The 23,396-nt window shown below is 35.6% G+C and overlaps 1 protein-coding gene across 2 annotated transcripts in view; it reads left to right on the top strand.

Annotated features, from left to right (window-relative positions):
• Window positions 1-23,396, top strand: part of COL5A2 (collagen type V alpha 2 chain) — a 381,179-nt gene that overhangs the window by 296,067 nt on the left and 61,716 nt on the right. For both annotated transcript variants that reach the window (XM_032406281.1, XM_032406275.1), the window contains 5 exons: window positions 11,691-11,915; window positions 14,495-14,508; window positions 19,049-19,081; window positions 20,165-20,197; window positions 21,175-21,228. In XM_032406281.1, the coding sequence (XP_032262172.1) occupies window positions 11,732-11,915; window positions 14,495-14,508; window positions 19,049-19,081; window positions 20,165-20,197; window positions 21,175-21,228 (318 nt within the window). In that variant the 5' untranslated portion in view covers window positions 11,691-11,731. The remainder of the gene's footprint in view (window positions 1-11,690; window positions 11,916-14,494; window positions 14,509-19,048; window positions 19,082-20,164; window positions 20,198-21,174; window positions 21,229-23,396) is intronic.

Consider the following 23,396-nt stretch of genomic DNA (forward strand, 5'->3'; position numbering starts at 1 on the left):
ACAGCTGTTTGGCGCTGTGACCAACGAGCTGCACTTTCACTCCTCTCTGAGGCATCTACCTATGGAGGCACTAGGAGGTTTAGAAACAAGAGTGCTGTTGTTTTACCCTCAGGCAAGAGAAGAGATGGCAATAAATAAATAAATAAATAAATAAGGAAGTAATGAGTGAGAGGAAGTGCCTGTACTCCTTCAGATCCATCCTGGCCAGTTGGCAGAGAGAAGGAGTCCATTGCCAATTACCAGCAATGAGCCAGGAGTGACAATATTATACAACTTGGAAGTGAGTTTTTGGAAGAAACCACTTGGAATCTTAGTTTTCTCACTCAAAGAAAAAGAAAAAAGAAAAAAACGGAAAAGAAAAAGAAAAACTAAAAATGTATTAAATTAAAGGAGGGAAATAAAGAAATAACAGAACTTGAATCACAGAACTCTTTTGATTTTCCTTACCTCCAGCCTACATGAAGTGTCCCTCCTAAGTATTTCTATTCAACCTGGGTTTGCCTCTAGTTTTATACTTAAAGAATGGTGTTCTAATAGTCTATTCCTGGACTGGTTCCCTCATAGAGGGAGTGAGCTCCTTAAGCGGGGGGAAGGAATTCATTACATTACCTCTGTATTCCCAATGTTTGGCAAAGTAACAGATAATAAATATTTTTTGAATAAACTGTATTACCAAAATGCATTCATTCTGTTATTTTGATATTTGCTTCAAGAGTAAGTACATTTACTTTATCATTTGAAAGCATTATTTTTTTAAAGATTTTTATTTATTTATTTGAGAGAGAGAGAGAGAGAGAAAGCATGAGCAGAGCAGGGGGAGGGGCAGAGGGAGAAGCGGCTCCCCACTGAGCAAAGAGCCTGATATGTGGCAGGACCCTGGGATCATGACCTGAGCTGAAGGCATAGGCTTAACTGACTGAGCCACCCAGGCACCCTCATATGAAAGATTCTCAATGCCAAAGATGTTGGAAGACTAAAACATAGAAAGAAGGCTGAAACCCATGCAGGGGATCTTGTAACTATGGCCTTAGCATAAGATAGCTGTATGATGAGAACTCGTTGGATGATGTGCATTTGTGGGTTTCTACTCTCCTACTGATAATGAATTCAGACTGTTCTAGAGTTTGAAATACACTTTATTACCATTTGGACACAGAAGGACAGTCAAATAGGTGATCAATCTGCTCTTAAGATAATTCAGTGTCATTTGGAATTCTGTATTCTCTTTACTCCTAGCTTACTTGAAGTCTGCTTTTATAAACATAACTTTCTCCCCCAAATGATTGAAGATTGTTTTTGTTTTAGAATCTAGAAAATCCTCAGGTTGACATTGCAGAGAATTGGTTCTAGTTGATTAAAGTAAATCGCATTAGGCAAAGACCTTTCAAAACACAGAGGGAGATTTCCAGAATTGAGTTTATAAAATTTCAATGTGTATGCAAATTTTCCAGAATGTACAATTGGAATACACGTATATGCAAACTTATTTTTTCCTACAAGAAAGTTTCATTACCTTTTGAAGTTTTTGTATATTTTGATTGTTTTTGGCAAGGAAGTTGGACTCCAAATGTCTCATTTCATGATCCACAGTTACTCTTGTATTAGACAAGTATTTGGTAAAATTTGCTATATAAATAAATATTGACTAAATGGATTAAATAATGCCTCCATTCCATTTGCCAGATTGACTAATTTATTTAGATTAACTTTTAGCAACAGTTTAGAGACAAACTTATTTGTGATATCCTAGAATATTTCATTTCGCCTGAAAGTAAAGGCTCATATTTTATTTTTTCCTATACAGTAATAAACAGAGACACTGAGACTTGTTTTTCATGTACTAAAGTAAACAACCTAGTTACTCTGTCTTTTTGTCCAACCTAAATTTTACATACCACAGGTTAGCAAATATCCTACATCCTTCTGATTTCAACCCTACTGCTAGCCACCATTAGTACAAAATAAGTGTTCCAGTACTATTTGGGGTTGAATAAATAATGAAAAGTTTTTGAAAACTCTAAATCTTCCTATAGATATTTTAAGAAAATAATGAGTGTTCTTTTCTTTTACATACATTCATAGCCACCATGTTTTTAGAAATTAACATATGAATTAAACAGCAGTGATAAAATTCAGTTTAAACAAAACCAAAAGGAATAATTCTGAATAATTGTACAAAATTTAAAGCTTTTGAAATTTAATAAAGCTTGTCATGTTCATATTACTTCTACAAAAGGGTGTTTTAATTTGGTCTCCATTCATTTACTTATTAAAAGAAGTAACTTCTCAAAAGCACATAGATTTACAGGTCAAAATCTTGGATTCCATTTTTGTATTTTTCTTATCCAAACGTAGGATAAGGAAATATCCCTAGGTGAGTTCTGTGTTTTGCTGAAGAAACTTGCAAATCTTCCTTCTCAGTGTAGTAAAAGTATATAGGAAAAAAAAAATTGTCTTGGTTGGTCTCAGCCTCCTTCCCCTCCCCCTCTCCCTTCTCCTCCTCCTCTTCTTCCTCCTCCTCTTCCTTCTTTCTCTTTGCTTTTTGCTTTCCTTCTCTATTGTTCCCCTTATAAACATAGAAATTTCCCAATGAAAGTTTTGCTGTGCATATAGAAAGTTATTAATATAACTTTTCAGTAAGGGCACAGCTTCTCTTTCTCCTCCTGAATATTACTGTGGCATTTGTCTGGCATTGAGATTCGGTGCGTACTGGGGCTTGATCTTAAAACTGCAACAAATAAGGTGGCTAGTCTACAGTCATGAATGTGCATTAGAGAAGGTAAGCTGAACATGAAGATGAAGAGATGGATTTAGATTCTGAAATAATGGTTTTAGTCTTATTTTAAATAATCTGTTACCTGCTCTAGAAGTGATTTGAGTAAGGAATGCCAGAAAGAAGGGTAAAATCCATTTTCATTTCTGTTCTTCAGTGAAATCACCCTCTAATTTTGAAATAGCCACAGAATAGACGTAAATTCAATCTAGGTAGATCAGGACAAAAGTGGGTATTATGGGTACTAGTTCAAGTCCCTAAATAGACCCATATGGAGAAAATTAGAAATTGTGCCTTCAGGATGAAAGCAGGAGTGCCCCCTTCCTCCAGAACTGAACTCCCAAGGGAGGAGTGCAGAAAGAGACAGCCACTTTAGGTCCCCTTTCCACACTTAAAGGTATTTTAGAATTCTTGATAGTAAAATGGATGGAATCAAAGAGCCATTGAGAACTGTGGAATGTTTCGTTGATTGTAAAAGAAATTTCAGTTTGGGCAGGGCAAGGGCAGTGGGTAAAGAATAAACCAATAAAGAATAAATTAGAAGAAATAAACTGACGACAATGTCTGGATTTACTCTAGCGGCCTAAATCTTCTTCTGTGTCAGGGAACACAAGAAAAGAAAGCAAAATTTAGCGCAAAGAAATCATAAGATACAGAGTTGAAATCATCCTAAAAGTGTTTCATCATATAAAGTATTTAATTTTATACCCATCTTTTGTTTTTGAGTATAGTGGACACATAATGTTACATTTGTTTCAGGTGTATAGCTTAGTGATTCAAGGACTCTATACCTTATGCTATGCTCACTGCAAGTACAGCTCCATCTGTCACTCAGATCTGAGTACCCCATACTGAATATTCTCTTAATATATAAAAATAACTTTTTCATTATAAAAATGAATATGTCCTTTTCAGGACAAAATACGTGGAATAAATAACATGAATACATGATATTCCCACAATGCCAGGTATTTTATTTTAATTAATTAATTAATTAATTAATTAATTTTACAATGCCAGGTATTTTAAATCCCTGTAGCTATGGCCCACATTTAAATAGTAATGAAAAATTAGGCATTTTTAAAAATTATATAAGTCCAAGATCAAAGCAAATAGTTTTATATCCAATATGGTCTAGATCTTTTCCTGGTATTCTTATAATTGAATATTCAACAAATTAATTCATCAAATACTTACTGAGCATCTACTATGATCCTGATACTATTATAAGATATTGGGATATATCAATGGACAAGCCAGAATAAATTCCATCCTTATAAAGCTATTATTCTATCATGGGGAGACAAACAATAAACATAAGTACAATAATATAGGAGGCTTGAAAGTGATAAGTACTAAATTAAAAGGAAAAAAAGAGCAGGAACTCGTGGACTGAGAGTGACGTGGGTGTGTGTATGTGTGTGTGCTAATTTTCAAATTTTTTGTAAGGTGGTTAGAGGAGGCTTTATGGAGAAGGTAACATTTGAGCTAAGACTTGAAGGAAATGATGGAAATCTGGAATGCAAGTACTATATGTTGCTCAGAATTTGCTGCTTACTTACTTTATCTCCAGACTATATAAAGGCCACGATACCACCCATTTGACAGAAAAATAGCTAGGCAGATTTTTGGTTCTTCTCTTTATTTCAAGCAGTATCATGCTGGGGAGAGATTAAGTAGACCGACTTCATTCAAAACAATTCAAAACTGTTCATGCATTTAGGTAGGCAAGCACATTTGGCATAGCACAGATTGTATTGAACTCATTCACTGAGGATTAACATCTGAGAAAAGGACTAGGGTTTGCTTAGAAATTACTACTGAAATTTCTAGTGTATTCAATATAAGGCAGGCTTAATTTTCTTTGTGGTGTTTTTACAGCTATTCAATAGCTTGAGCCATGTTTTCAGAGAAAAAAAAAATCTATGTCAAATGCATTAGCAGACTGTAAGTTGGTTTTCCAGACAAAATTGTAGATGAGCATTGCGTGTGCATTATGTGTAATTTTAGTTTCACATTTTGGCCACAATCATTTAGATTTCCCAATGATACATGGAAAGAAACTTAAGTAGTACCTAACATGAGAGATTTTCCTTTTTATTTTTTCCATTTTAACTAAAGTGAAAACAGCAGTTTTATTTAACTGAAAAGCCTTTACATAGGAGATTGATAAATGTTGACTGGTTGCACTGAAGAAAATACTCACCATTGTAGACAGTTCATCTAATTTCATTTTATTTCTATAGTTCACTGAAATGCTGTATATGAGTTGTCTTCTGTTTACTTTCTCAGATTTTAAGGTCATTTTTCAAAATTAATTATTACATTGCTTTAGAATATAAAATATGATTGTCCTTCACAATATAGAAATTTAACTCAGCTCAAATAATCATTGAATGCCTATTCTTGTTCAGTTGGTGCAATAAAGAGAGGAGGTGGGCACAACAAAAGTAACAGTTTGGATAACCATCCTAAAAGGAGATTTAAATTTGAAAAGTGAAAGTCTATAGTGGATGGAAGAACAAAGGATGCAAACTCCATAGGCCTGCTCCTTATTCACCTACCCCCTTACCCTCTCCGGGACCTTGAGGCTGAGGGGGAATAATATTGTCCAAGTACGTGACAGATCCCCCTCCACTATCCCTGACAGCTTCCTATGTATCTAATGTTTTAAATGAGGAAAGAGGAGGAAAGAGAAATGATGAATGTGAAATTGTTGGCCTATACTCAGAAGAGTCCAAAGGACGCACTTGAATACTCTAACCTCTTTGTCTCTCCCTGGTGATAAACAATGCCCAAGAGCAGAGGGAATGGAGGGAATTCCTTGGAAGATGCTCTGGAATGAAAGCCAGCAGCTGGGGCGATGCTGTGTGCTGCTGGAAAAGGCAGCATCCGTGGTTCGGTCCAGGGGGCCACGTGGGACTGCTCTGCTGCTACTTCCTGTGAATGTGAATGCCCTAAGGCGGTTTCTGCCCATTTCATGAGGGCGGCAGCTGATGCTGCCTTGATTGCAGTCCTTTAAAGACTTGTACAGTTAGAGAAACTTCAAATAATGTTAGCCCAGACCTTCATAACCCCAGCAGGCACCGAGGCCAGCTGGGTTAGGAAGGCGGGAGGGCTGCTATAGCTTTCTGAAAATTGTTCCAAAATATGAGCTGTTGTGACTGACACGGTCTTCTTCCTTTCTGGCCCCACAGAGGTCTAGATATGAGGGACACACTTGGCAGGAACCATCAAGTGACCTATTTCCTTTTCATTCAAAATAAGAGTCCCAAGGGTATATCCTCTCTGAGAAGTTTAGGGAAGGAAGAAGGACAGCTTCATGTGCTGTCTTTTTAATAAGTACATCAATGAACAATTCCTTCCTTCCTTCACTCATGCATTCATCCACCCTGCAAATATGTTCATCAAAGGCTGATTATATGACACTGGGTGTGAAGGTTACTGAGATGAACATAGTTCTGGCTCCCAAGGAGCTCACAGTCCAGCGGGGAAAATTATCTGAGCAAACACTTGTCTGAATAAGAGATTTAAAATTTGTGTGACACGTGAGAACTCTACATTATTTCTGCAAGGGAGAACTTCAGTTAGTGTCTAGGCAATGTCCAGCATAGGCTTAGGGACTTTTATTTCCTGTATTTCCCAAAGTTTTTAAGTAGACCCCAATAATTTACTACACAAAGAGAATCACATCTTTCCTGGGCAGTCAAAGGTTTCAATATGGCCATTTCTATGCAGGCTTTTTTGTACAAATATAATTCTATAAAGGAATGTGGACCTAGGGCATGGCCAGTAGGTGAGCAGCAGTTGTGATGACTGAATTTCTAATTATCTGTTATAATAAGATAGTGGATTTGGTCTGCCATCTAGTGATTAAAACTGAATTCTTAGAACTACATTTAAAAGCACATAAAAGCTTTATGAGAAGACACATCTATGAGGATATATGAGAAACACAGGACAATTGAGTTACTCTGGAATAAAATGTGGTCAGATAAAATACATCTTGTCTGTCTAAGATATCAGTGCCAGGACGTTTGTGGTAATGGCTTCACAATGGACTGGTTCAATTTGTTGGAATATGATAAGGGTAAAAGAACCCTGCAGCTTGGAAGACAAAATTTTTGGAAGTTGAGACACCACAGATCACAAAATAATGGCGATATTATCAGACATCTACCAGTCCTCCTCAATTTTAAGAACGATAAAGAAACATAAATAGCAAACTACGAGTGTCACAATATTGCAGTTTGGGAATGTTTCTTCCAGATTTTATTTTAAAAAAATTGTTTCCCCATGTACTTTAAGACCAGTAACTGTTTAAGTTCTAGGCCTTAAATCAAGGTTCATGTTAACTTGGGTTAATTTTTATGATTTCTGTAGAGGAATCAGGACAGTACTGAACCTCTCAGAATGTCATATGAACATTTCTATTTGTTTTTTTATAATATTGTCATTTATAAAATAATTGTGTCATGACAACTTCACTGCAAATTGTCTACAATTTTGCTTTCTATTTTACTTTTCTTCTCATTGAAGTAAACATCTATGGAGAAAACAGCAGGGCCAACCTAATCATCAGGCCCACAACTACCATGTACAAACCCGAGAACGGCAAGCCACCCTGTATTTTCTACTCGGTGTTTCTTTGTACATGTCTTTCATTCAGACATGAACAATGAGAGTTCACTGAGTTTTTGTGCCTCTGTAATGTGTGTGGATTCTTGTGCGGGGGAAGAGAAGACAGGGTTTAGCAGCAAATGTGGTTTTTCATCTCCTTGCCATTTAAAAGTATTCCAACTAACTTCCCACATCATCTTAAATTTAATTATAAATTCTCAGGGGAAAAGGACCAGTGATGACTCAGAGTATATAACTAGCTTTTAACATTGTCATTTAAAGAAAGTCATACAGTGGCTTACTTCTTTGCTCCTTGGGTTGAGGTCATGCTGTCTTAAACTTCCAGGAAGAAAGTGACCTTCTATGAGTTAATACAAAAGAGAGGATGTGTCTTTTTATTCTAACCCCAAAGGAGCCACAGAGAACGGGATAACTCACCCCAAAGAGTCTCTCACACATTTTAATGATATTTAATTGACATTATTGCACGGCATCTTGATTTTTGTTTGTTTTTCATATTCTCTAATTTCCATATATCTAATTGTTTCATTGGTGCAACTGATAATGATAATATATACTTTTTGAAAACAAACAGAACTTTCAATATTTTGCACTCGCAGTACTAGGCACATACCCCCTTAACTCTCAGTAAATATGTCAAACACTTTTGCCCCTCAGGGTGTGGAAAGGGAGAAGCAAGCTATTGAACTTACAGTGAATCTCTTTTTCAGCCAATGGCATTTAGTGTTTGTGATTGGATTATTTCTTTCTCAATCAAAACTTAATGAACAAAGTTACTCTTAAATTATTTACTTAATTGAATTGTTCAATGGACTATAGATATAAGTCCATTTCTGTATAGATTGTGTTTTGTGGAAATGTTCATCATGGAGTTACATTGTTTCACAGTGATTTTTCATCTAAAAGTAACATGGCTATTTGATGTACAGATTTTTTAATTTACTTCAAAACAGTCCTGCATTACAGCATGTTAAGGCATGAGTTCTATTTTCTCCCCCGTTTAAAATTCCTAAAATACACTGAGTCAATACTGTTTTGGTCAGCAGTGTGTTTTGTGATAAACCTCTTTTGTTGAAGATGAAACAGATTAGAAACTTAGCGCCTTAGTTATCTTCTTGTGATGGGCACAGAAACCAGAATGTGGCGTTGTGCTTTGAAAGCAACTCTCCATTTGCCACATAGCTGGGATGAAGGACTAGATACGTGAAGCAAAAGCATTCCGTGGAGCAGTGAGAAGAATGTTACCCAAGAAAAGCCTTCTAGAGTTAGGAGGATAGATATTTGGATCAATGTCTCCTCTGAACTGAAATTTTTATCTGTAGCTCTGCACTGAGTATATTGGCAAATGATAAGTTCTTTCTATTGTAATACTTTGTATACTGACAGATGGCTACTACATTTATTGTGGTGAGCATTTTGTAATGTATGTAATTGTGGAATCACTATGTTGTACACCTGAAAATATAATATTGTATGTCAACTACATTTCAATTAAAAATAAAGAAAAAAATATAAATTCTTTTATATACTAATCACAAATGCATTTTTTATTTTTAGTTTTATTTTTATAAAATACAAAGTTAACACCGGCGCAATTAAGTTAGCGAACCATAATTTAGGCTCATTCACGCATTCCCATCTATCCATTGAACAACTATTTGTTGAATGTTGGCTCCCTGCAAGGTTTGGAGTCAAGCTTTAGAAATACCATGATGAACGAGAAAAACTAGTCCTTATCTTTGTGGAATTTACTGGCTAGTGAAGGAGATAGGAAATAAATAAAAATAGTAAATTGATACTACTTGTGATAAGTTTTATGAGGGCAGTGATTTTTGCCTGTCTGTTCACATTTTAGAAACTGGTTAATTAGCTGGCATATAATACAAAATGAATGAATGGGTGGATGAGTGAATGAGTTGGGTAAAGGAGGTCTGCTTTTGTAGAGGGGCCAGAATTGTGGGGGCAGGTGACAAGCAAACCGTAATAGTGAGAGCTGTGTGCCTGGCATGAGGGAAGGGGAGGTTGTGCAAGAACTGGGAAGGGGGATCTTTGGGCTTCAGAATTTAAGTAGTTTGGAGGATTCTAAAGGAACTAAGCAAGGTTGCTATGATCCACATTGCATTTTAAAATACTATAGTTTCTTTCATGAGTATTTTATAGTTTTCTGAGTACAGATCCTTTGCCTCTTTGGTTAGATTTATTCCTAGGTATCTTATGGTTTTGGGTGCAATTGTCAATGGGATCAACTCCTTAATTTCTCTTTCTTCTGTCTTGTTGTTGGTGTATAGGAATGCCACTGATTTCTGTGCATTGATTTTATATCCTGCCACTTTACTGAATTCCTGTATGAGTTCTAGCAGTTTTGGGGTGGAGTCTTTTGGGTTTTCCCCATTAAGTATCATATCATCTGCAAAGAGTGAGAGTTTGACTTCTTCTTTGCCAATTTGGATGCCTTTTATTTCTTTTTGTTGTCTGATTGCTGTGGCTAGGACTTCTTATACTATGTTGAATAGCAGTGGTGATAGTGGACATCCCTGTCGCGTTCCTGACCTTAGGGGGAAAGCTCTCAGTTTTTCCCCATTGAGAATGATATTCACTGTAGGTTTTTCATAGATGGCTTTTATGATATTGAGGTATGTACCCTCTATTCCTATACTCTGAAGAGTTTTGATCAAGAAAGGATGCTGTACTTTGTCAAATGCTTTTTCTGCATCTATTGAGAGGATTATATGACTCTTGTTCTTTCTTTTGTTAATGTATTGTATCACGTTGATTGATTTGCGGATGTTGAACCAACCTTGCAGCCCAGGGATAAATCCCACTTGGTCGTGGTGAATAATCCTTTTAATGTACTGTTGGATCCTATTGGCTAGTATTTTGGTGAGAATTTTTGCATCCATGTTCATCAAGGATATTGGTCTCACTGATACGAGGAATTCTGAATCTCAGGAATCAAACTGAGGGTTGCTGGAGGTGGGGAGTGGGGTGGGAGGGATGGGGTGGCTGGGTGATAGACCCTGGGGAGGGTGTGTGCTATGGTGAGCACTGTGAATCGTGCAAGACCATTGAATTGAATCACAGATCTGTACCTCTGAAACAAATAATGCAATATATGTTAAGAAAAAAAAGAAGAAGAAGATAACAGGAGGGGAAGAATGAAGGGGGGAAATCGGAGGGGGAGACGAACCATGAGAGACGATGGACTCTGAAAAACAAACTGAGGGTTCTAGAGGGGAGGGGAGTAGGAGGATGGGTTAGCCTGGTGATGGGTATTAAAGAGGGCATGTCCTGCATGGAGCACTGGGTGTTATGCACAAACAATGAATCGTGGAACACTACATCAAAAACTAATGATGTAATATATGGTGATTAACATAATAAAAAATAAAAAATTAAATACTATAGTTTTGTTTCTTAAAAGTCACAAAGTTGAAGAAGTAATATATTTATCTTATAATAATTGTATAATAGAATTGTTATATGTATAAATGTGTGTATATATTTTCCAAATCTGCATTACATTTTTATCTAAATGTAGAAAAGTATTTGGCAGATATTATATAATAGCTTACCATATTGTTGTGGTTATGTCTTTCCTTAATTAATTTTGACGTGAAGATGATGCATTGCCTGTTTAAGCTTTGCTTGTCCTTTGTGGTTTAGTAAGCATCTTTAGTTTAGTAAATACATCCCATGAAATGAGATACTGGTATTCTTTTCTACCTTATGTTTAAAACTAATTTTTAAAAACCCATACACTTCTTTTTTAAAGTTTTTCTTCATGGAACAAGAATACATATTGTCTTCTGTTGTTTCGGGATTTATTAATCTAAAGTTTCTAGTGATTGAAAATCACATAGGGGTTCACCAAACATGGAAATTATGTATTCCCTTTTGAATTATTCTTTTTCTCCCCCTTTCAGATTTTTTTTTTTATCTCTTCTTACTGATCTTCCTATTTTTGGTTATTTAAACCTTCACAAATGAAATCTTTTGGGAAACATTACCTGCTTTCAACTTTGGATCACTTTTTTTCCCTTCCCCTGTCATGGTAGGATATAAGTATCATAATCATTTCATTGTGAATTACATATTACTTAGTATGTAAATACCATTGAAGTAAGTTCATCTGTGTTTTGCCTCCTCGGTAGGTTACTGCTTAGCCCAGAATTTTTTGAACCCACAGGATGACTCACCTTAACTATTTCCCAGATTCCAAAATTTCAGAAGATTACTAACCTCCTCCCCCCACCCCATCTTTTTCTTCTTATTCTAGAAGGATATGGTGAAGAAATAGCCTGTACTCAGAATGGTCAGATGTACTTAAACAGAGACATTTGGAAACCTGCCCCTTGCCAGATCTGTGTCTGTGACAATGGAGCCATTCTTTGTGACAAGATACAGTGCCAGGATGTACTTGAATGTGCTGACCCTGTAACTCCTCCTGGAGAATGCTGTCCTGTCTGCCCACACACAACTGGAGGTGGCAATACGAATTTTGGTAAGAATGCTTAAGGCCAACGCAGAATTGATCCAATGACTCATCTTTATAGTTGCAGTGGTTTTTGCTCTCAGAATTCAGCAACCAAAGAGAATAATGAAGCCACTCGTCATTGACGTTTGGGGTTAATGGTTTTGCTCACCCATCTTATCTAACATTAGTGAGAGGGAGAGGATAATTTCCTGTCTTCTTAAAAACCAGGGGAATTGGGGGCTGAGTTTTATGTGGTTATGTCTAATTTGAGAATTTCTTATAGTCATTTCAGATGGTCGTTTGTTACCTTGTCCATGCTGGATGCCTCCAAAATATTTGTTGGTATTCTGTGAGGTCCATTAATGTCCAAGAAGAGATCTAGAAACACATTTGTCTTCTCTGGTGCCAAGGTTGCTCTTGGGAATGGAATAATTATTTCTAATCTAATTTAATGCCAGAGCACCCTCTGTTACATCGACTCATAAATGCAGAATGCTTTTAATGATGACTCAGAAAGACAAAAGAATGAGATGGATTTCCTGAAGAAAAGAATGATATAAATTCCTGGTTTTTAAAACTTTTTTTGGAGGCAAATATCTGTGTTTAATATAGACTGTATTTGAATACATGTGTTAAAGACACATATTAGAGAAACAAGTTCATATTTATATGTTTTGATGAACCAGGTAAGATTAATATTAAACTACTAGGTTATTTGTTTTAGTAGTCATGAATGTTTTAGCGGTGCATGCATCATTGTCAAGATAGTGTTAAGGCTTTATTCTCCCCTGCTCAAAATTCCATTGCAAATAACAACAAATAAAATGAGGTATTCAGCCATACTTTCGTGAAATATTAGTCAGTAATTTACCAGTTCTCCTCTTGGATATCATTCAACAGTAACAGTGTGCCTTGAATAAATACCTAAACTCAATTTTTTGCAATGTAATCAGAAAGATATAATGAGAAGAATTAAAAAATGACACCTAAGGGCTATCCAAAGCTGATGCAGTCTGCAAAGAAGCTCCGGGAACAAAGTAAAATTAAACCTGTGGGGATAAGTAAGTTGGGACAATAATGGCAAATACAAAAAATAGCAAAATATGTGACCTTCTGCAAATAGCTGGGTTTGGAAAGTCCAGTTTGTTCCAAAATGAATAATAAAAACAGAGCTAGCAACAGCATTGATGCAAAGATACTTTAAGAAAAAAAGGTGGGAGAGTTTAGCTACATTTACAAAACAAAGAATATGCTGGTGAATATATTACCACAGAACTGATAAAAATTATGACCATTTCACCATAAACTAAATAAAACTTAGTGGAGTAATTTATTAAGAAAGGCCTACATTAGAAATACAAAATAATTAATGATGAAGAAAAAAGTAGAAAGAAAACCAAAAACCATCATAGGGAAATGAAGATGACAGAGGAAGAAGCACAGGAAGAATCATCACTGCCATTAAAAAAATAATTATTTTAACAGATCTATGAAAAAAGAGCATTTGCTTTTCCTCATAATTGAAATAAAGATATTTGGCAAAAATGAATGAATATTCTTGATAAAGATGCTTAGTAACTTAGTACCAAATGGCATTTCATTAACATGATAAAATATTTACTTCTCAGCTTAAAAACTTCATTATGTTTAGTACTAGACTTATTTTCTTTAAACTCAGAGATAGAACATGAATATCCATCATCACAACTACAATTTAATATTATTGAATATACCTGAACAAACAATTAGATAAGAAAAAGAAATGAAAGTTTTAGAAATTAGAAGAGAGGAGGTAAAATGATTAGTTGCAGAAAATATAATTGTGTTCTTATAAAACTTAAAGGGAATGGAGTAAAAAACTACTAAAAATTAATTTAGTAAGACAATGCACTGTAAAATCAACAAATTAGTAGATTTACTATATATCAACAATCACCCCATAGAATAAATAATGGAAATAAAAAATACCTCATTTATAATAGCAACAGATAGGATAAAATGGCTAAGAATAAACAACATGAAATGTATAAGATCTACCTGAAAAAAACTGTAAAACACTACTAACTCAAATGACAACTTTAAAAAATGGAATGTCTCATTATATTTTTGGTTAGGAAGACTAGTAATAGAAAAATCAGTAATAGTGGCCCCCTCCGGGGGTTTGAAATATGGGAAATAGGGGAAAGGGACAGGATAGAAGAAGCTTTTTTCACTCTATAATTGTATACACTTAATGTATTTTGGTTTTTTAGCTGTATGAATGAAGAGCCTACTCAAAACAAAAATATAGAATATTGATTGAAGATAATTCATTACAATTTTAATAGTTAATTTTACAATTTAATGAACTTTAAATGCTATATGAATGGTGTGAAGAATATTTACATAATGTCAGAATTTTCTAAAGGGATGTATTACTTTGTCTGTTATGGAAATATTGATCTAAAACAACTTTTGAGTTCTGCCTACTGGTAATAAGGAAACCTGTTTAAGTTAAATTCTACACCCCAAAAACCTATTACTGAAAATAAATATTTAGGAGATCCTCAATAACTGTTTCTCCTTAAAATAACATATTTAATGTATTTATTCTTCTCTTTTTATAGGTAGAGGAAGAAAGGTAAGTTTTACTTTGCATAGTTTCATTTTTATAAAATATCTTTTTCATTCTAATACTCTCCACTCAGGACTGTTCTTTATAGTATTTGAAAGCCTTTTGTAAAGTACAAATTGCCAAATATAAATATATGAGATACTTTGCTTATAGATTACAGCTGCCTCTATTTTATTCACTTTGTTAATTTTTGTTTATAGATGTTTCTTTTAGAAGGTTCTAAATCCCTTAGGGATTGAGACTATTCCACATTAACCTTCGAATTACTTGCATTTATTGGGGTGCCTGGGTGGCTCAGTCTGTTAAGTGACTGATTCTTGATTTCGGCTCAGGTCAGGGTCTCAGGGTCATGAGATGGAGCCCCCTGTCAGGCTCCATGCTGGGCGTGGAGCCTGCTTAAGATTCTCCCTCTTCCTCTGACTCTCCTCCCCCTCCCTCTCTAAAAAAAAAAGAACAAATTATTTGCATTTATCACTGTGTTTAGTATATACCTTACACATATTAGAAGTTCAGTAACTGCTTAATTGAAGGAAGGATGGATGGAAGGAAGGAAGAAAGAAAGAGTGGGTGGGGGGATGATGGTTGTACCCTCAGTGGGGTTGTGGCCCCTCTTCTGTTGGTTGGAAAGTAAATATTCACTTAAAAGAAGTAATTGAACACTTTACCAAACACACATCACCTTCTCTTCTCTCCCTTTCCCCCGGTTCAAGGAGCCTATAATCTAATAATCCCAGAAACAATCCTTATACTCAAGAGGACAGTGTGGTACAATTTAGCCATGACCCTAGATATAGCTGGCCAGTTTAGCCACTTGTCTTCTGGATATGGGTAACCCCCTGAGTGAAGAGAGTTCCGAATTGTTCTCAGTTTTCTAGTTAATTTGAAAACGGTGGCATTTTCTTCAGTCTTATCCAGATGGGATGGACTCAAGGATCAGGAATGGAAATAGGCAGTCATCCTGAATTTCATGGCAGGTATTAGGCAGATTACCACCAACTTTAAATTGTCTTTACTTTTGCATACAGTAGAACTTCAGTAAGGTGAAAATCAGATAATCAGATAAAGCAATGCTATACCTTCATGGTAAATGAAAGTGATGCTATCAAGGGGAGGTCCTGGCTACTTTTACACTTTTTAGTTAAAGGGGCAATACCAGAAATTGTCTTATTTGGAACAAATATCAGTGAAGCCATTTAGATTTGAATAGATGTCAAAGGAGTAGGTCTACAAATACCAGCTTACATTTAATTTACTTCTGAAATTAAATCTGAAATTTCCCAAAGGCAGTGCAGTGGGGAGGGCACCCTCAAAGCAGCTGCCAATTTACCACATTCTAGTTATGTGCCACTATCTTCATGACTCTGTCATTTATTATCAAGTGCCATCAGAACTATCAGAGCAGAAATGTAATGTAATAAAAGTGTATTTTGTGCTTGGTTTATATGAATATTGATTTTATTTATAACATATTCGTTCATTCATGTTAACCCCCAAATAAGTACTGAGCCTTTGTCATATCCCTGTATGAGGCAAAGGATACAGATGATGCAATGATGGGAAAAACACTGTGATGGTCTCCATGGTAACGCCATCTTGTAAAAGTGGTGAGGCATGTCCATGTGGCATTAAGTGATGAATAATAGACAAGAAGCAAAATTAAGCTATAATTCTCATCCGAATCTGAGTATTTGAATTTTAGGTTTCCCAGTGGGTTTGAAAATCAAATTTAGCAAAAGCTTAGACATTAACTTACTCAAAGCCCATATTAAAAAAAAAAAAAAAAGCAACAAATACTTACACTTGTGGCTTATTTCCAAAATAAGAGTCACTATTGAATCATTAGAAAAATGTATTATCAGACTGATAATGGAGCACTTAATCCCATATCAAGTATTGTGGAACAACAGAAAGTTCATAATAGGATATCAAAAGCCTTACAATTTAGCTGAGAAAGTTATCAGCGAGTTCCATTCTCCTAAACACAAAGTAAGAGCCAAGGCTGCATTTTAATCTCTGGTCTCTTAAAATGGAGATTTCTCAACATTCTTAGCGGACTATATCCCATTTTTCTCTTTTTGGCTGAAATAATTCCTCTTCACTTTTGACTTGTTTTTCTAGATTTGTTCTAGAAAGGAACATTTTTTTTTCAGCATTATTCTCATAAAGTCCTTTAGGTATTGGGCATGGATTTATCTACCCTTTCTAAATAATTCAAATTCTTTCAGTATCTCAAAGAAAGCTCTTACAACTCTTAAGAGGTCAATTTTTATTATTTTCAGGTTATGTTAAAAATAGGAAGACCTGGGCTAGAAGTTAAACTTAGAAATGCAGAAATAAGCCTGCTCTGTTTTGCTGCCCATATGTGATGATCCCTTTCTTCTAGTCTTTTTGTAGGTTGTCTTTTAGTCTCTTGTGTCCTACCTTGAACTTACTCAGAGCTCCATCCTGCTTCTGTAGAACCATTTCCCACTGCTGAATTCTAACCTGAGCGTTAGAATCAGCAGGTGTGATCAGGGTATGTTTCTGCCATCGAATCCATTACTAAGACTATGAGGATTGTAAAATAGTTTTTAAATTTCACTTTACAAAATTTTGTCAGATGTGATACTACTGGAAGGATATAATTTCATTGTACCTTTCAGGAGTATGCTTAAGTGATCTAGATAAAAAACCTGAAAAATATGTATGATCTTTAATCCACAACTTTAAATTCTAGAATACATCATAAGGTATTAACTAGAGATGCTACACAAATATTTATAAACAAGGATATTCATTGTAGTTATTTTTAATTGTAAAAATGAAACTATTCTGAGAGTAAAATATTGAGGCATTGATGAGGTAAATCAAGTTCAGGTATATGATGGAAAACTAAGAAAACAAGAATGTTAAAAGCAGTTGTCTCCTGGGTGTTGAGTATGGTATTTAGTTACTTCTGTAAGTTTCCTCTATTTTCAAAATTCCCCGTTAACCCATATTATTTTTATAATCAGATAAAAGAGCATTATATGTGAAAAGAGAAATTAAATAAAATAGAACTCGGGCGCCTGGGTGGCTCAGTCGTTAAGCATCTGCCTTCGGCTCAGGTCATGATCCCAGGGTCCTGGGATCAAGCCCCGCATCGGGCTCCCTGCTCGGCGGGAAGCTTGCTTCTCCCTCTCCCACTCCCCCTGCTTGTGTTCCCTCTCGCTGTGTCTCTCTCTGTCAAATAAATAAATAAAATCTTTAAAAAAAAATAATAAAATAAAATAGAACTCATTACTCTAGCTTTTTCTACATTTTGGATATAATCCTTAATGTATTCATAATCTGCAATTGCCCAGTAAAAAGCATTACTTCATACTATATTAATGGAAATTAATATATTCAAGAATTTATTGAGGATTTCTCTATGTCAAACTGAGGATATAAAATAGACTTGATCATGACCTTGGGGAGACCAACATTCGTTGGAAGACAAATTCTAAAATAAATAGTAGAAGTAAATATACGGTAAAATGGAGCCATATAAGGTACAATTCATCCAATATTATTTAATCTATGTACTTGAAATCATGCTATGAGAATACGATTTTTGAGAAACTGAAGTTCTAAGGATCCCATCCGTATCTGTTGTGTTTGCTGCATCTATTGTAAAAGCCAGCTAAACTGCCTGATGTTACTTCCTTTAAGTTATGATTGTTTCTTGTGTTATTTTTATTTTCCTATTCAGTTAATATTTTTTCTAGATTTTCCTCAGATATTGAAAATTGTCTAACTAATATTATGTCTTTTCTTTCTTTCTTCCTTCTTTTTTTTTTTTTTTTTTTTGGTAGCTAACCAAACTTACCTCTTGTTATTTCTCAGATTCTTCCATGAGTTTTAAAAAAGATGGCAAGAGTTTTAGAAATGGCATCTGGAAGTTACTAAAAATTAGGTGGCATGTAGTATGAGTGTGAAAATTCAGACATATCCAAATGTTGGATTTTCTTTTGAGTTTTCAGACTTTGGGTAGTTTTCCTATGGTGCTTTGACTTTACAGCTTTTCATGACAAGTATCTCCTGGTCTAGTCAATTTGTTAGGCTTATTCACTATAAAAACTAAGGTGAAATAACTTTATGCTTTTCAAATATTGGATTGATATTTTTGTGTCTTTCGTATGAGTAGTAGTTTTTTTTTCATCAATAATGTCTGACTACTATAAATATTGTTTCTTTTCTCATCTCCTTTTTGTTTTTTACATTTCTTTTTTTTAAGATTTTATTTATTTATTTGAGAGAGAGAGCGTGAGCAAGAGGGAGAGCATGAGCAGGGGGGAGGGGCAGAGAGAGGGGGAGAAGCAGACCCCCCAGTGAACAGGGAGCCTGACATGGGGCTCAAACCTTGGACTTCGGGATCATAACCTGAGCTAAAGACAGATACTTCACCGACTGAGCCACCCTGGCACCCATTTTTTACATTTCTTACATTGAGATTCCCAGTGTTTATATGAAATATTCTAGTATGACATGATTATGCTCAACAAGCTATTATATTTTGATAATTGAACATTTTTTTGCTTCATAGGGACAAAAAGGAGAACCAGGATTAGTGCCTGTTGTAAGTATATATATATATACATTGTTTTTTGTGTCTTTAATAAACTTATAGTTGTATATTATTGCTTACATACATACTCTCATAGAAAGGGAAATTAGTTATTTTATAACCAAGTTGTAGTATAAGACAAGCAAACCAAGAGATTGATTCTTTAATATAATATTTAATGTTTATTTATTACAATATTCCTGACTTTTATTGTCCCACGACTGAAAGTGAACATCAGGATCTTACAAAGTTAAGCACGTTATATATGGATGTAAAGTGATAGTTAAGATGTATATTTTTTACAGTATAAATAGCCATGTAATCCAAATAGAAAGGCATGATTTAATGTTCCACACTTCTGGAAATATGTCTTGCCATTATCCTGATTGAAATTCCCTATTTTATAAGAATTCTTAAGTTATTTAGACCTGTACATGATCAAAAAGTATATTATTAAGTAGGTTGAAAATTCTTCAACCAGCAGTCTCATCGATCTCAAAGGAATTGTCATCACTCTGTCAAGACAAAAAGTATATGCATGTTGATTTATTTGGCAGTGTTTGCATTTTTGCTTTGCCTTGAAATTGGCTTGTTTTTAACAAAGATTACCTAGAAAGTAAATCATTCATTTGTTATCTTTCATTTAAAAACCCTTACGTGTACTTACTATGCCTTAGGTGCTATTTTAAGTGCTTTACAAATATTTACTTATTTGTCTTCACAACTCTGCCAGGGAGGTAATTTTATAGTCATCATCACCATTTTGCAGAAGGAGGGATATTAAGCACGGAGAGGATAAGTCCAATGTCACACCACTGGGAGGGGATAGAGTTAGTGAGGATTTGAACCCAGGCCTCGTGGCTCCAGCTTTGGTGCTCTCAGTCACTGTAACAGTACAATCTCCCTGTATTAGAGTTCAAATTAGATAATGTCCTAACACATAAGCAAGGGGGACATGGGCATCAATTGACAACATCCATTTGCTCTAAAAAATTTCACTGGGATTTTTGTGGTTATTCTTACTTGTTTGACTATTGATTTTTCTAAAACTCTGTCAAAACTTCATCTTTACAGATTATCTTGTTTGTCGTTTAGGTAACAGGCATACGTGGGCGTCCAGGACCAGCAGTAAGTAGTTTCCTCCAACATTCATGGTACTCTTAAGTTCTTAGAGATACTGAAAATCTTTATGACTATTATACCCATCAAAAGACAAGAGAATGCAAAACCATGATGCTTGGCTTCTTGAAACATTTGTTTTTGAAACGGCTTCAAGTTCAAGTGTTCCTTTGTAGCAATGAATGATGCATAAAAGATCATTTCGTTCTGAAATTGATGAACCCTGTTATTTCTCTGGGTTAGTGTCCCTGTTGGTTATGTGAAAGGCAAAGCGATCTGTTGTTACATTGTTAATTTTAGATTAGCTTTACTCCTTGAAATTAGGACACACCTGTCTATTGTTTGACAATGATTAAAGGTAGGCTACTTTTATCTGTTTAATGAAACAAACTGTTAATTTCATCTGTTAATTATATTAAATCATATTTCCATAGAATTTGAGAAATTACACATCAGAATAGCATATTACTGGTTTAGCATAGAAGACTACTGATTTCAAGTTTGGATTAGTAGTAGCATTCCTAGGTAACTAGATGGAAAACACACACGTATGTTCCCTCAGATCACTGATAATTTGGGGTTCGCACGTCTATGTAGTTCTAAAAATCCGAACTGTATTTTAGTGGCCATCATTTAGTAGCAAAGGCTTGCTTGGGACAAGACAGCAAAAATGATCCTTATAAATTTTGCAATTATCGTTCAAGTAATATGTTCAACTCACTGGGCTCCATGACACTATGATGTAGCACTTAATTCTTTAATTCTTTACAGGCCTTTAAGCTTCATTGCTAACATAAACAGCCTTTCTGTGTACACAGGGCTTTTATATGCACATGGCTTTATTTTCTATAGTCTTCGATTGAATCGAATTAGAAAAGAAGAGTGATATTTCTGTTTTCCGGTTTTCTTAGATCAAGCAAACATTTAAAACAAAAACATCTGAAGTATGTGTGTTTTGCAGGCATACTCATCATTTTCTGTTTTAGGGACCTCCCGGATCACAAGGACCAAGAGGAGAGAGGGGCCCAAAGGGAAAACCTGTAAGTTGACAGCAGAGTCGCCTTTTTTGTGAATTGTGCCCTGTACCGAGTCAGCGCATCGAGACCGCATTCCGTGGATGCAGCGAAGAGTTGGTAGCACTGTTTCTCTCTCACCTCTATCAAATGGGACAGAATTGAGGTCATGAAGTGATTGTGTGTCTCTTCTGATTCAGAGGAAATGATCACATGGTAATAATTACCTATTATCTTCGTAGGTAACACAAACGGCATTTCTTCGTCCCTCAGGAGGCCAAACTAAAATAAAGTAGAACCTAAGGAAACATAATGAATACCTCATGTTGTTTTCAGAAGTTGTAAATCATGAGTGAACAATGCCAGGAATGCACTGTTGAGATAAAACACCCTAGTTCTGTGATCTGTGGTCGCTACAGGAATAACCAAACTGGATAAAGGAAAAAATTATTAGAGGACTAAATTTTCTTTCAAGTGGTTGTACAGTGAATTTATTTCCCAAGTAACACTCTTATCTTTTTTCACTGCACAGCTGATACAGAGTTGATCAAAGGAGTCATTTAAAAAAATCAAAAAATCCATTACCAGAACAAAGGGAACACCTCTAAATTTAAATGATCAACTTTATACCCTTGAGATAAAACATGAAGATATTATATATGCCAGATTTTTTTTCTTATTACCAAGTCCTAGGATAGCAATTCTTTTTCTTTTTAGATCTCACCCTCAGAAACTAATGTCTTTCATGTATTAAATAACTGGATTAATTTTTGTATTGCTGTCAGTATCTTATGTTTTAATCAGAAAAATTTGTGCTGTTTAATTTTCTGTCTAACAACATCTACTAAATTTAACTCTCTAGATTTTTAGCCTTCCAAATATGTGTTTATCCATATGTGGATGGGAGAAATAGATGAGCAAGGAAGCAACAAACCACCTTGAATATATAAATAAGGAAAAATGTGTTTTAGATCATGTCACTAGGAACTCTTGCCACTGGTTTCATCTTTGATATTATTTTATGCTTCCACACATTTGACCAAGTATAGCATGATGACAATACTTTTTCCAAACTGGAGCTGGAGTTATGGATGGTATTGGCAGGCGTGCAGGTAAATGACAGTTTTCCCAAGGAAACGGGGCATAGTCCTGTAGGTGTGTAGGAAGGCTGTGTTCTGATGACCCCAGGCTGTTCTTCATTCTTCATGCTGTGCTTACTGAGCTGCCTCAGCACTGTTGGGAGCCTGAACACTGTTAGTGGCTCTCCAGATGTCTGCCCAGGGTCTAGAAGGACAGAAACAGATAGACGATAACTTCAGTTAGGTGAAGCGCAGGGGACCATGCAGAAAATAATGTGCATCAATGTACTCATGCCCTTAAATAATTGATAACACTGAGTCCTAAGTCTAGGTGGAAGTTACTACGGAAATAGTGGTTAGACTTTCAGAATTCCTTATTAGGATTCAGTGAGTCTACTCTTGCCCCGTCTTCTCTACTTGACTTAGTGTGTGATATGCTCCACTTCCTATCTTGGTTAACAATGAGACAATCGATGAGAATTAGGGGTGGGTGTGTGTGTGTGTGTGTGTGTGTGTGTGTGTAAGAGGAGTAGCTATTTATTTGGAATTAAGCAAAACAATCTTGGCAGATGCCCAAATAGGAAATCTGTTCTCTTAATCCTAGCAAGCAGTGGTGTGATGGTAAGTGTTTAACAATTGACTCGTTAAAAAAAGATGTGCCTGCTGATATGAGGAATTCTTAATCTCAGGAAACAAACTGAGGGTTGCTGGAGTGGGGGGTGGGGTGGGAGGGATGGGGTGACTGGGTGATGGACACTGGGGAGGGTATGTGTTCTGGTAAGCGCTGTGAATTGTGCAGGACTGTTGAATCTCAGATCTGTACCTCTGAAACAAATAATGCAATATATGTTAAGAAAGAAAAAAAGAAGAAGAAGAATGTAGCAGGAGGGGAAGAATGAAGGGGGGGAAATCGGAGGGGGAGAAGAACCATGAGAGACGATGGACTCTGAAAAACAAACTGAGGGTTCTAGAGGGGAGGGGGGTGGCAGGATGGGTTAGCCTGGTGATGGGTATTGAGGAGGGCACGTTCTGCATGGAGCACTGGGTGTTATGCACAAACAATGAATCATGGAACACTATATCTAAAACTAATGATGTAATGTATGGGGATTAACA

Source organism: Phoca vitulina, unplaced genomic scaffold, assembly GCF_004348235.1.
Source record: "Phoca vitulina isolate PV1807 unplaced genomic scaffold, GSC_HSeal_1.0 scaffold1, whole genome shotgun sequence".
Taxonomy (NCBI): domain Eukaryota; kingdom Metazoa; phylum Chordata; class Mammalia; order Carnivora; family Phocidae; genus Phoca; species Phoca vitulina.